The sequence below is a fragment of the Pan troglodytes genome, chromosome 5, assembly GCF_028858775.2.
Source record: "Pan troglodytes isolate AG18354 chromosome 5, NHGRI_mPanTro3-v2.0_pri, whole genome shotgun sequence".
Classification (NCBI taxonomy): Eukaryota; Metazoa; Chordata; class Mammalia; order Primates; family Hominidae; genus Pan; species Pan troglodytes.
Genome location: NC_072403.2, coordinates 148,884,781 through 148,898,970, shown reverse-complemented (window position 1 = coordinate 148,898,970; position 14,190 = coordinate 148,884,781). Strand labels below are relative to the sequence as shown.

Below are 14,190 nucleotides of genomic sequence, written 5' to 3'. Positions count from 1 at the left end.
GCAAAATGGACAAACAGACCAAAGAGTAGACATCTAAAAATGACCCAATACATATATCTTCAATAGATTTTCAACAATAATGGCTAAAGCTATTTAATGTGGAACGAAAGTCTTTTTAACAAATAGTACAAAAACAGTAAGACATCTATTTGGAAAAAAAATCTCTACTCTTTTCTCATACCATATACAAAAATTAGCTCAATGTATTGCAGACCTAATTATAAAAGCTAAAACTGTAACATTTCTAGGAAAAGCCATCTTTCTTTCAACCTTGGGATACACAAAGACTTCTTAGACGAGACACCACAATCATAACGAAAAAAAGTGAAAAACTTGACTGTATCAATATTAAAAACGTTTGCTCTTGCAGACATCATTGTAAAAATGAAAAGGCAAGCGATGAAGTGGGCAAAAATATTCGCAAAGCACATATCTGACAAAGAACTTGTACCCAGAATACATAAAGGACACCTACAATCAATAATGAAACAACCCAAATGTCTATCAACCGGAGAATGGGCAATCAAATGGAGTATATTCAAATAATGAGACGTCACGGAAACATGAATATTTTCACGTTTCTGGATGGCTTGTCTTCCTGAGCAAAGGAAATTGGCATGCCATAGACTGTCTCCTCTTCCACAGAATCATTTGCTCCTCACATTGCAAGGGTGTTAGATCTGGAGCCATCTGGTCTCATTCAGAGAGTAATAAAATTTATCTCCCCACCATAGCCAAATGTTTATATTCCAGGGTAGGTACTTTCCCCTTTGCCTTCCTGAGAGAATTAATTTACTTTCCAAGAAATCTGTTGACATTAGGGAGCTAGGGTTTTTCTTCCTCTCTCAGAAGAAGACAGTGGCAACTAAGTGGTGTGTAACCTATATAAACTCAATATTAGATTGTCTTTTTATTTTGTTTTTAATTTGTTTGAAGCAATTCATTACATATGCTGAATATTAGGCCTTTAGCAATTATATTCATGCTGTTTTACAGTTCAGACCTCAAAAACCAGTAAGATATCTATATGGAAAAAAATTAATCTTTACTCTTTCCTCATATACAAAAATTAGCTCAATGTATTGTAGACCTAATTATAAAAGGTAAATCATAACATTTTCTCAAGTATAAGAGGCATATAAGGAAATTATTAAAAGCACAAACTTTGAAAATAGATGAACCAGCATTCAGTTTCCAGTTTCTGTTGCTTATTAAACGAATGACCTGTCCAAGTCTGTCTCCTTGTTTTGAAACTTGGGGTAATGTGACTAACTCTCAGAATTGTTGTAAGGATTGAAGGAGGTAGTTAGGAAATTTAAATTTCTTAGGTAGGATCTGACTCAAAGAAAGAATTCAGTAACTTCGTATTATTAGTATGTATTATCCTTGGAAACTATTTAGTAATTAAACTAGGATAGAAAAAAAATTATTTTTTGCCTGTGGTATTAGTGTTTGGGGTGGGAGGTAAGGAGTAGTGGTTTATGGCCTTTTTCATCAGGAAGCCTGGAAATCCTATACATCAGGCTCCACAAAATTAAGATCTCAATGTGGTAAATCATGGCAAGAGGAGTTGCAAAGTTGAGAAGTAGAAGAAAACCTCAATTCGAAAACATCATTTCAAAAGTCTCTGAAGAACACACTGAAGATTATATTGCCTGGGAAGGCTTAGATGGGGAGGAACTAAGACTGCTGCTTCCCAAAGTTAACAAAGGGGGGGTAAGAGGTTAGATTTGAAGATACTAAGGAAACTCACTAAGGTGAGTTCTGGGTCACAGATGCAAACAAAAGAAAAACTGACTCCACTCTTTATTTCAATGCATGGGAAACATCAACTGAATACATGGCAAGTTCTCAGGTCACACTCATCCTGTAGAACCCTAGGCATTCTGAGGACAGAGTGGTGAGTTTGTGAACATGTAAAAGACAAGCCTTAGAGGTAAAATTTTGACTGCCTTCTGACAAGTGCCAAGGGGAACTTGAAGAGGAAAGGAGAGAGGGGACGAGAGGCATGCAGAAAACTGTTTGTTCTCAGACAATTGACAGCCCACTCATGGGGGAAGAAACTCCAAGTCGCAGTTACTCCATCCCCTACCCCGTTCCCACTTTCCAGCTGGAGGAAAAACTTGGTGAAATAATGAAATGTCACTGTTCAAGTTCAGAAGACTTAGGAGATAAGGGAAGGCTTTGTATAGGTCTGCTTTAGCCTCTTGAAGGACCTGAACGATTCATATTTGAACAGAAATGCATACAAAAGTTTAGATATCCAAAAATGATTGGCCCTAAACACTTCTGTAGCAAATATTTAACCTATTTAACCCACAAGACTTAAGATGATAATGATGAAAGTAAACTAATACAATTTATAATTAAAAAGTAAGAACAACAGCAACTCAAGATAATATTGATAATGTACTGATCACACAGAGTCCTTCCTACAATGTTCTGGGATTACAATGGAATCAATAAGAGTCCAGTTGGGAAAACAGAAACCACACTAGTTATTTCAACAGAAAGAATTTGCTGTAAGGAATTGGTTAAACAGATGTTGGAGTACTAAAAAAGTAAAGCGGGAATACTGAGATTGAAAGAGACAGAGTGACTACTAGAAGCAACTACCACCGTCAGGGTTAAAGGAACACAGAGCAGACGTGGGGTTCAGATCCCAGAAGCGAAGCCTCCATGAAACTGGGACTCAGACCTCTGAGAATGGGGCATAGCCTACTCAGTGCTGGTATTTCTCAGGAGATGCAGTGAAGCTGATTCTGGGAGTACAGGAAGAAGCTGGGAACTAGCAACAATTGCTCCTGGAACTAGCTGTCCCTGCCAGGGTAAAGAGGCACTGTGGGGCCTTAGTGACAAGAACAGCAAACAAATAGGAAGCAAGTCCCTTCTTTCCTCATCCAGCTTTCAGGATTCCTTCAGGGCCCCTTTTGGTGGAAAGGAAAAGAACCAGCTAACAAACAAGAAAAGTGGTTTGAAGAGGCCTCACGTCAGCACCACGAAGCTAACATCCCAGCCTAAGGGGCCTTCTGACCCAGATTCCTCCTCTGTTTCTAAGTCTTTCAGGAAGGAAAAAGTAGCATACTTAGGCGACTCAGAAAATCCTGCCCCATCTTCTATCTCCTTACTCCCTCCTCACCAAAAAAGATCTTTTTTAATACTGAAGACCCCCTTTAAAAAAAAAAGAAAAAGAAAAAGAAAACAGTAGTCGCTCTAATTTGAGTGTCGTTTCCCTTTATTGGAGCATTTAAAAACAGACATTTAGGGTCAAAAGAGATGGAACACATCTGAGGTAAACCGTGTGTCTATCTTCAGGCTGTGCCCAACCTTTAGAATCACCTAGAAAGGTACAAAGCTGAGAGCCTCTCTCAGATTTTTCATATAGTATTTCAAGACTTACCTCTTAATTGCACCCTTCCCCCCTCCCATTATAAAGAGCATGGAACCTAGAACCCACCGCCTTGTGTGGAAGTCCACACACCACTGGTCACAGGCCACTCACAGGTTTGGGGGACTTCATGATGATTCCTAGACTTTCTGAGTTTCCCTTGCCTCATCTGAAAAAAGGGCCAGGACCTAATTGCAGGTTGTGAGAGTTGAATGAAATCAAATAACAACTTTTCAGTCAGTGACAGACTGCACATACAAAGGTGGTCTCATACGATTATAATAGAGCTGAAAAAATTCCTATTGTCTCTAAAGACCTTCCAGGAGGACAGGATGTGAGGTGGCATCAGTGGCACTGACAGTCCTGACCCTGTGCAGGCCTAGGCTAATGTGTGTGGTTGTGCCTTAGTTTATAACAAAAAAGTTTAAAAAGTAAAGAAAAAATAAAGAAAGAAAAAGAAAAATTTAAAAATAGAAAAAGCTTATAGAAAGAATACAAAGAAAAAATATTTTCATACTGCTGCACAATGTGTTTGTGTTTTAAGTCAAACGTTATTACAAGTCAAAAAGTTTAGGTCAGGTGTCGTGGTTCACGCCTGTAATCCCAGCACTTTGGGAGGCCAAGGAGGGTAGATCACCGGAGGTCAGGAGCTCGAGACCGGCCTGGCCAACATGGCGAAACCCAGTCTGTACTAAAAATACAGACAAATTAGCCGGGCGTGGGGGCACACACATGTAATCCCAGCTACTCTGGAGGGTGAGGCAGGAGAATCATCAAAACCGGAAGGCAGAGGTTGCAGTGAGCCGAGATCGCACCACTGCACTCCATCCTGGGCTACAGAGCAAGGCTCCGTCTCAAAAATAAATAAATAAATAAAGTTTAAAAGATTTAAAAGTAGAAAGTAAAAAATCATAGTAAGCTAAGGTTAATTTATTATTATTGAAGAAATAATTTTTTAATAAATTTAGCATAGCCTAAGTGTAATACAGTGTTTATACAGCCTATAGTAGTACACAGTGATGTCCTAGGCCTTCACATTGACTCACCACTCACAGACTCAGCCAGAGCGACTTCCAGTCCTGCAAGCTCCATTCATGGAAAGTGCCCTATACAGGTGTACCATTTTTAAAATCTTTCATACTGTACTTTTGCTGTACCTTTTCTACGTTCAGACATGTTTAGATACACAAATATTTACCATTGTGTTACAATTGCTTGCAGTATTCAGTATGGTCACTTGCTGTACAGGTTTGTAGCCTAGGAGCAAACAGCAGCCTGTACCATATAGCGTAGGCGTGTAAGAGGCTATACCATATAGGTGTGAGTACACTCTAAGATGTTCACACAAGAAACTCGCCTAAGACATTTCTCAGGAGGTAATCCTGTCATCTTAAATGATGCATGACTGTAAGATCTACGGCTGAGTGCCTAACTGTATATTGAGAAATAACGCTCTATTTCATCCGTCTTCCGATATTGAACTTTAACTGACCATCAGACCGGCCTGAATACCAGAATCTCTTTGCAATGCACTCGCCTCGCTCATTACCAGAAGGAGGTTTTACCTGCCTAGTGACCTGGTTGGTCTGGGCATGAACCCCGAGAGGTGGAAACTCTCAGACTCTCAGGACTGACAGCCGAGTGGCTGGGGACTATAAATCCGCGAGAACTGCCCTCGCGCTGCCATCCAGCTGGGTAGCCGGGGGAGCGCGCGTGGGGGCTCCGCGAGTCGCTCGCCCTTGGTTTCTGGGGAAGCCTGGGGGACGCGGCTGTGGCGGAGGTGCCCTGGGCCTCAGGTCGCCTGGAGCGTGGCACGCAGAGCCCCGGGCGCGGAGCTGGGGCCGCGCGGCCGCACTTGGCCCCAGCGGGCGTGGGACTGAGCAGTCTGCTGCCCCCGACATGTGACCCAGCCCCGCCGCCCATGCGGGCTCCCGGCCGCCCGGCCCTGCGGCCGCTGCTGCTGCCGCCGCTGCTGCTGCTGCTCCTGGCGGCGCCTTGGGGACGGGCAGGTAGGTGGGTCGCGCCGCCAGGTGCGGGTCGGGGATGTCTCCGGGCCGGGGCCCCGCCAGGCAGAGCGCGAGGCCGAGCTCTCCCCTCCTGCCCGCCGGCCAGGTTTCGCTTTCGGGCGGGCAGAGGACGAGGTGCGCGGAGGCCGGAGCTTCCAGCCCCGGGGCTGCAGAGAGCCCGGGGGACACTCGCCGTCGCCTCGCGCACCTTGGCTCGGGGTCAAGTTTGCAGGACTCCGCGCTCCGCACTTTCGGTCTCGAGAATTGAGGTGGGGTGGGGGGAGTTCGGTGGGGGGGGGCGCTCTGCGCGGTGCCCACAGCCTATGACTTGCGGTCGGGGACGGTTACCATGCGGGGCCCATCGCCGGCCAGTCCCAGGTTCCCGCCACCACCGCCGCGGCCGCGCGGAGGGGCCCCTGTGGATGCCGCGTCTCGGCCGCCGGGCCCCGCAGTCCTGCAAGCCGCGCGTCGCGAGATCCGCGCTTTAAAAGCCAAACTCCCCGAAAGGGTCAGCCCCGAAGGAACAGGATCCAGAAAGACGCAGCTTCTTAAAGTAAGCTCCCCCTGTCCTGGGTACGCCGTTGTTTCCTTTGCAGTTATGACCATGTACAGATAGTGCTCTTTGATTTTTCAGAAATAAAACTTTTAACTCGTTTACGACATAAGGTAACTGAAGAGCTCTTTCGTTTTGTTTGGTTTTTAAGTTTAAATTCTCTACCAATTGGAATCCAGTAAACCAGAATGATTCATTAACCTGATTGCTTTTTTTCCCTGTATTTCTCGTACATGAGAAAAAGATTTTTTAAAAAAACAAAAAACGAGATATCCGGGATCCCTTTTTAAAAAAATTATTTTAAAAAACAACAACAAAGCTTCTCCAAATACTGTGCTTTGTAGACACTTCGTTCAGGCCCCGCTGTCTTTTAACCCAGAACTGAACAGTAAGAGTGAATGCAGGAAGAAAGTTGACGGTGAATCTGGAGTCCTTGGTAGTTAAAGAAAAAGTTAAATTCAATATAGTTACAACAGTAAGAAAAGTATGCACACAGATCTTGGAGAGATTTTGAACGATAGCTATTATACATAAAATATTTTATCCTTTAAATTTATCAGAAATTATAGTTATTTTGCCTTTTAATATTCCCGGGTAGGCTGAATGGGAAGAAACGACTGACGTGCAAATATTGAGCCTTCAACTAACAGACAGAAATTTGTTTTTATTTTTAATCGAAGAGAGAAGCTGGGCACTGTGGCTCACACCTGTAATCCTAACACTTTGAGAGACAGAGACATAGGCAGGAGGATGGCTTGAGGTCAGGAGTTTCAGACCAGCCTGGGCAACATACGGAGACCCCTGTCTATACTAAAAATTAAAAAAATAAAAATAAAAAACTAGCCAGACGTGGTGGCAAAAACCTGTAGTCCTAGCTACTCCGTGTGCCCAGGAGTTCCAGACTGCAGTGAGTTATGATCACACCACTGCACTCCAGTCTGGGCAAGGGTGAGACCCTGTCTTTGGGGAAAAAAACAAAAACAAAGAAAGTGAGAAAGAGAAATAAAATTGTTGGGTGCTGACATTACCAGGTAATAATGTTCTTGACTTCAAAATAAAATTTGCAAAACAAAACAGTAAGAACTCTTTTCTGACCCAAGAGACCTTGATACTACTTTCTTAGCTCTTCTTAGGGTATTCCCGTCCTCTCCTGGGTCTTTGGGCTAAGGTGTAAGGACTGCTGGGAAGACCACCTTAGATGTGTGTAGTTACCTGGATACTACCTGCTCTTAATTGAAGGATTATCTACAATGTCTTCTGTACAACGTGGGCTTACTAAGGTTCTATGACTTTGCCACTCTCAGGTAGATTAATGCTTTAATGCTCTCATTTTTTGAACTTTTAAAAATTTTCGTCTCACAGTTCAGTGCCATATCAGGCTGTAAAATACCAAAACATCCAAAGAGGAAAAACAAACAAAAAAAAAAACTCAGCATGTCATGAACCTTGTAGGGAAATCTTGGTATTTCATTTCAGATAAAGTTGTAATGGAATTCAAAATGTCTATGCGGCTCCCTCAAGGCAGGTGCAACACGCTGTCATTCACTCTTGGACCCCTCCAGGGACAGAATTTCACAGGGAAGTTTATCCTTATGGCTTATCAAACTCTGCCCTATTGGCCATTCCCATATCCTGTCCTCAGGAAAGATAAAGAACCATGATTAGCATAATATAAACAGGCATTTAAAGTCACTAAGATAGAGTGGGAGACGGTGACTTCTCAGGTCATCTGTCTCCTCTGCTCAAAGCCCTTCAGAGGCTTCTACTGTTCCTGGAATCATTCTCAGTTCTTCTACAAGATCCTGTGTGGCCAACTCCTGCCTGTCTCTCCAGCCTTATCTCACACCACCTAATTCCTGCTATCCTGGCCTTTTTCTACTTCCCAGAGCAAGCCAGAGTGTTTCCCATCTCACTCATACTGGCAGTTCCTCTGGAAGTTCCTACTGGAGATTCATACTGGCAGCCCCTCTGCTAGAATGCTGCTGTGCCACTCTATTCCCAGCTAACTCCTGCTCAGACTTTGGCCTCTCCTGCCAATGTGCTTCCCTCAAGAAGGTCTTCCCTAGGGAGTTCAACAATGAAAACACATGGACACAGGAAGGGGAACATCACACACCAGGGCCTGTCGGGGGGTGGGGGCTAGGGGAGGGATAATGTTAGGAGAAATACCTAATGTAGATGACAGATTGATGAGTGCAACCACCATGGCACATGTATACCTATGTAAGAAACATGCATGTTCTGCACATGTATTCCAGAACTTAAAGTATATATATATATATATATATTTTAAAAAAAAAATAACAGGGTCTTCCCTAAATCCCCAAAGAGGAAAAAAGTATAGCTTATGATGTCTATTAACAAATAAACTTGAGTTTTGGAGCTTTAGATTGCAGTCTAAATACCAAACAACAACTATGCTTATTAGAATGACTTAATGGAGTGAGAGTATTAGTCAAAATGTCTCTTCTTTGATACAAACATGGCAGCATTCCGTATTTTATTTCACTGAGAAGTTATTCCAGGACATACTTCACTCACACACACACATACACAGAGACATAAATGATTCTAGTGAACTAATTAAACTTGCAGAATTATTTTCTTTTTTTAACTTTTAATTTTGAACTAATTTGGGACTTGCAGAAAAGTTTCAGAAATAGCACAAAGAATTCCCATATCCCTCTCACCTAGTTTCTCCCAATTAAAACATCTTATGTAACCATTGTACAATGTTCAGACCAGGAAATTAACACTGGTGTAACACTACTCACTAAACTATAGACCTTGCTGGAGTATCACCCATTTTTCCAATAATGCCCTTTTTCTGTTTCGGGATCCAGTCCAGGATCTCCCATTACATTTAGTGGTCATGTCCCCTTAGTCTTCTCCAACTGGTGACAGTTTCTTTGCTTTCATGACCTTGATACTTTTGAAGAGTCCCAGTTACCTCTTCCTTAGAATATCCCTCAGTTTGGGTTCATGTAAAGTTTCCTCAAGCTTAGAATGAGGTTATTCAATTTTGGCAGAAATGCCACATAAATTGTCACTTCAAAGGATTTGTAATATCAACATGTCTTCTTATTGGTGATGTTAACCTTGATCACTTGGTTAAGATGGTCTCTTCAGAGTTTCTTACTATAAAGTTACGATTTTTCACTGTGTGACAAGGAAGGGTCATCATTTTTGCCTTTTTAGGTATTTATTCAATTGGTTAAGTATATCAGTATGGACTCATGGATGTGTCTTCTTCTTTCATTTATAATCCAATACTATCATTATCAGTTTTATTGCTCATGCTGTTCCAGCTTTGGCCACTAAGAGTTCCTTCAGTTTGGCTCCTGTGTCCCTCTAAGGAACCCCGTCTTTTTTGAGCACTTCATTAACTTTCTAGCACCAACAACATTCCAGACTCATCTAGTGTTTTCCCTGCCCCAGGCCTGGAATTAATGACTTCCTCAGGAAGCTCTGGTTCCTTCTATTGGAGAAAGGTGTTTAGAAACCAAGATCTGGGTGTGAGGCATGCTTATTGCTACTGGAATGTTGTTTCTAGGTGCTTTCGGTGGACGGAGCTGGGAAATATGTGTGTATAGACTAACGTAGTTATACACACACATCTATATTTCTGTATGTATCTGTGGGTGTGTATATATATTTAAGACCGTGAGTTTGTAATGGTGCCACCAATTTCAACCTAACAATCAAGTTTCATTCTAGCCTTCCTCTTTCATTTACAGCCTCTTTGTCTAACAGTGAGAAACCCAGATGTCATTATCTACAATAGACTTATTTGCCTGATTCTAATATAAATATTTTCAGGATTGCTAACGCATGCTCTTATGAGAAAAACGTGTACTTACTAAATTATAGCCTTTATGTACAGTTTTCTGGTCTTAAGCTTTATAATATCCCATGAAGATACTATTGACCAAAGTTACCTGGCTTAGTCCTTTTTTTTCTTTACTCCTTTTGGTGTGGTTATTCTATCCATTTGGGATAAGTTCAGTTCATTTGTTAAACTGCTTGTATTACAATTTGGGTTCCCCCTCATGCTAGTTGTTTTGTTTGTGGCATTTGGGGCATTTGGCAGCTAGGTGAAATATTACTGTGCTTATAAAAGTCAGAGCTATACAAAACGGTTTTCTCAGGGAAGTGTGGCTCCCTTCTGAGCCCTACTACCTCCTTTCTATTCCTCACCATACCACCACCTCTTTCCCATTACACTATAAATGTGATTACGATGTTGTACTTACGCTGTCATTGTGATATTCTGACATCATTTCTACTTTGTTCTTGGTCCACATTCCATGCCATCTCCTTCATTTCTTGTTTATTTTTCCTGAATTTCTTTTGCACCAATGAGCAAATATGTGTATGTTTTAAGATCCAGGTCTAAATCTGATTTCTGTACTGCAGCTAATGGAGGATTTGCTCGCTCAAGTGTTCTTTTTATCAAAAAAGCGTGTCTTCTTTTCCAGCCTCTCTCCTATTGCCCTTCAAGCAGACTTGGGGTGATTTCTTATCTATAGATTTGCAGGCCTCCTGATCTATCAGCTTGAGGCCCAGCCCCAGCCTCCCCAGAGAGTATCATGTACCCAACATCCAAGCTTATGGCTACAGGTATCTCCAGCCTCACTCCTCACAATGTGCACTCCTCCTGCCTAGAACTACTCAGCTTCCTATAGAATGAATTCAGGAAAGGCAGTATTTGCGACCTGGAGAGCAGCCAAGGAGATTGGTTACCCATGGAAAGCGGCATGGAATAAGAACGACGTAGTAGGGCTGAGGAGGAAGCACCACTTCCCTGATTATACCTTTTCGTTTAGCTCTGACTCTTAGAACCATAAGGTAGGACATATATATTTCACTTACTCATAAACTGTGGGTAAAGACAATAGGCAAGTGGGATTATTGCTTTAAAATTAAGATTTTAGTATAAACATTTCAACATAAAACTTTTGCTGTTTTTATAATTTTTTAATAAAACTGTATATCTCTATGTTGCCTTTTTTAGTGCTTGGCATAGTATTTTTCACAAAATGGTTGTTCTGTAAAGTTGTATGGCTTTCTTAAAAGCAACTTTCATTATATGCGTTACATTTTAAAAATGACTTTCTATTTGCACCATTTTCTTCAAAGTACAATTTTACCAGGTGTCATTGACATGTTGACTTCCATATGATTTTAAAAAAATGATCATCTGAGGCTTCAGGCAGCATATATTTTATGGAGTAAAATTGCATTATCCATCTTAATTATAACATTATACTTTTGCTATCATCGTGATGTTCTGACAGCATTTTTACATTTTCTTAGTCTACAGTTTATGACATAACACAAAATTTGATACCAGAAACATGAATTAAATCACTTTAATCAATTCCAAGGTCTATCAATTACATATAAAATTGGAGAACAAGGCCGAGGGCAATGGGTCATGCCTGTAATCCCAGAGCTTTGGGATGTTGAGGCAGGAGGGTCACTTGAGGCCAGGAATTTGAGAGCAGCCAGGAGAGACCCCATCTCTACAAAAAAATTTCAAAAAATAGCCAGGCTTGGTAATGCCTAGCTGCTTGGGAAGCTGAGGCAGGAGGATCACTTGAGCCCAGGAGTTTGGGGCTGCAGTGAGCTATGATCCCACCACTGCAACTCCAGCCTGGGCAACAGAGCAAGACTCTGTCTCAAAAAATAAATAAATAAATAAATAAATAAATAAATAAAAAAGGAGAACAAAAGAACTATAGAAAGAAAGTATGCTAGTCAGAGACATTAAAATTAAATACTGCTTTATCTTTCAGAATTCCTTTTGATGTAGAAACTAGAGTTGACAGGACCTTAAAAGTCACCCCACCCAGCTGCCACTCTCTTGATTGTCCTCTGCAGCATCACTTCCAAGTAATGACCTGTCTGCTGTGTGAGCACCTCTCATCACAGGATACTCACTACCCTGCACCCAGGCAGGCAGGATGTCCTGTCACTGCAGATTTCAACTATTAAAAAGTTCTTTGATAAAATGAGCTGAGCCTTGATCCTTCAATTTTCACTCACAGTCCTCATTCTAAGCCAATGAAGTCATGCTGGACAAGCTGTTCAGATCATTGAATTCAACCATCACATTTCCTCTGTGTCTTCTTTCCTCTCCAGAAAACCACCTCCCCAGAAAACTGCTAGGTGCCTTCTCTCTCCCAGTATTTCCAGTATATGTTCCAGTTTGTTTGCAATATCTCGGGCTGACTTCCTATAGATCATGATGAGACTGCTGGTCTACAACATTCTAAACACTGAACCTTGGAAGGCTCATTTACCCTCCAATGATTCAGCATCAGGTTCCTGATGAACACAGGCCTCTGATGTCTAAAAGGCGCCCTCCTTTCTTATCTTTGTTGTCATCTATGAGACACAGACCCTCATTCAAACTCAGAATTTCATATTAGTACAATTTCATTTTGCTCTGGAGGTGATTTTGTTTCTGTTTGCTTCTTACAGCATAGAGAATGAAAGTATGGCTTAGTGTTTTATCTAGAACTTGTGACGATGGTCTTAAATGCAACTAAGGCTACTCTTTTCTGAAAGGACAATTTTTATTGACTATAAATATTATCTATACAAAATTGGGTCTGTTTTTTGAGGGTAGCAATCGCTGCATTATACTTTGCACCACCAAAATGGATACTTCAATCACTATCCACTGTTCAAGCAAATGCCAGCTCTACCCACAACACAGAGAAAAGGCATACTTAGTCCTGTACAGACTTGTGGGGAAGCTTTGTTTATACTTCTTGATTTCAACATGTATACCATGTATACTTTTCACCCCACTTCTTCTCGGCTGCATAGTCCAAAGTTCCATTCCATACAGCTACGTTTGCATTTTGATGACGTGGGATATTTTGGCAGCTATGTGCTCCTAGTTAAAGCATTTGTTTACATTATCAACCGTATTTAAATTTCCTCCTTACCAACTTTGCAGGGTTTTCTTTTGTTTTGGTTTTTTTGCTCAACATCAGTCCCCTCATCGTCACTTTCAGGAGACTCCAGCAGCTCTTAGAGCATTCATTTTTCTTTTCAATAAACATTGTGCTCATTGTTGAGGAAAGATACAAGCAAGCAACAGACACCTACTCTATTAGCTTCTCAAGGCTGCCATGGCAAAGTGCCACAAACTGGGTGGCTTAAAATAACGCAACTTTATTGCCTCACAGTCTTGGAGCCTGAAAGTCTGAAATCAAGGTGTCAGCAGGGTGGGTTCTTTCTGAAGGCTGTGAGGGAGAATCCATTCTGTGCCTCTTCGGGCTTCTGGTGGTGCTGGCAATCTTAGGCACCCCTTGGCTTGTAGACACAACACCCTGATCTCTCCCTGATCTTCACATGGCGTTCTTCCTGTTTGCCTTCACATAGTCTTCCAGAAGACTCTGCATGTCTGTCTGTGTTCAGATTTCCCTTTTTATGAGGACACCAGTCATACTGCATTTCGGCCCACCCTGATGACCTCATTGTAACTTGCTCTTCTCTTTAAAGACCTTATTTCTGAATGAGATCCCATTCTGAGGTACTAGAAGTTAGGATGTCAACATATTTCTTTTGGGCAACACAATTCAACTCATCACATCTACCATACCCTCAAAGACTTATAGAATACCAAGCAGGATCCATGGGCTTGGCATCTATGGTGGAAAAGAATGTTTTCTCAGCCACATGCAGTGGTTCCTCCTCTCCAACATGTTTAGGGGTCTGTGTCCAATGAAGGAAAACTTTTGCAGAAGGGTGAGAGCTGAAAGCCTCTACTGAGAATGTTGAGGGCCCGGACGAGGTCTTCTCTTGTGCTTTCCGTAACTTGACCATAAGGCAGAGCTGTCAATGGGTACTTAATAAAGACTAAAGACATTTAAATTTATCCAGCAGAGGAGCTCACTCTTCTGAGATCTCTGCCTCCCATCTTGGCTGCTCTACGGAGCACTTGCCCTGATAAATCCTCTCCCTTGTTCCAACAAAGACCATTTTCATATGTAAGGCATAACTACCCATAGTCTTCCAGCCCAGCATCCCTCTCCCTTTCCAACGAACCCATCTATGTTGCAGAATGTCTATAAATTATCTACTAAATGCTCAACTTATTATTTTTAAAATTAGCTTATCAATTTTAAGTGCAAAGTAGAATATCACATGCAGCCCATAATGTAGGGAATGAGGTATTTGAAGTGATCAGATTTAACAAAATAGGATTACCTCAATACCCCATGCAT

The 14,190-nt window shown here is 41.8% G+C and overlaps 1 protein-coding gene across 4 annotated transcripts in view; it reads left to right on the top strand.

Moving 5' to 3' along the window:
* The first annotated feature begins 5,073 nt into the window (after window positions 1–5,073).
* The window catches only part of IL20RA (interleukin 20 receptor subunit alpha), a 44,707-nt gene continuing 35,590 nt past the window's right edge, over window positions 5,074–14,190 (top strand). For 2 of the 4 annotated variants that reach the window (XM_009452079.3, XM_518765.5), the window contains exon 1: window positions 5,074–5,397. Coding sequence is in view for 1 of the 4 variants with exons in the window: in XM_518765.5 (XP_518765.2) it covers window positions 5,310–5,397 (88 nt within the window). In the remaining 3 variants the exon portion in view is untranslated. Of the gene's footprint in view, window positions 5,398–5,674; window positions 5,948–14,190 lie in introns of those variants that run through there. The other 2 variants (XM_063813501.1, XM_063813502.1) reach the window with 2 other exon arrangements.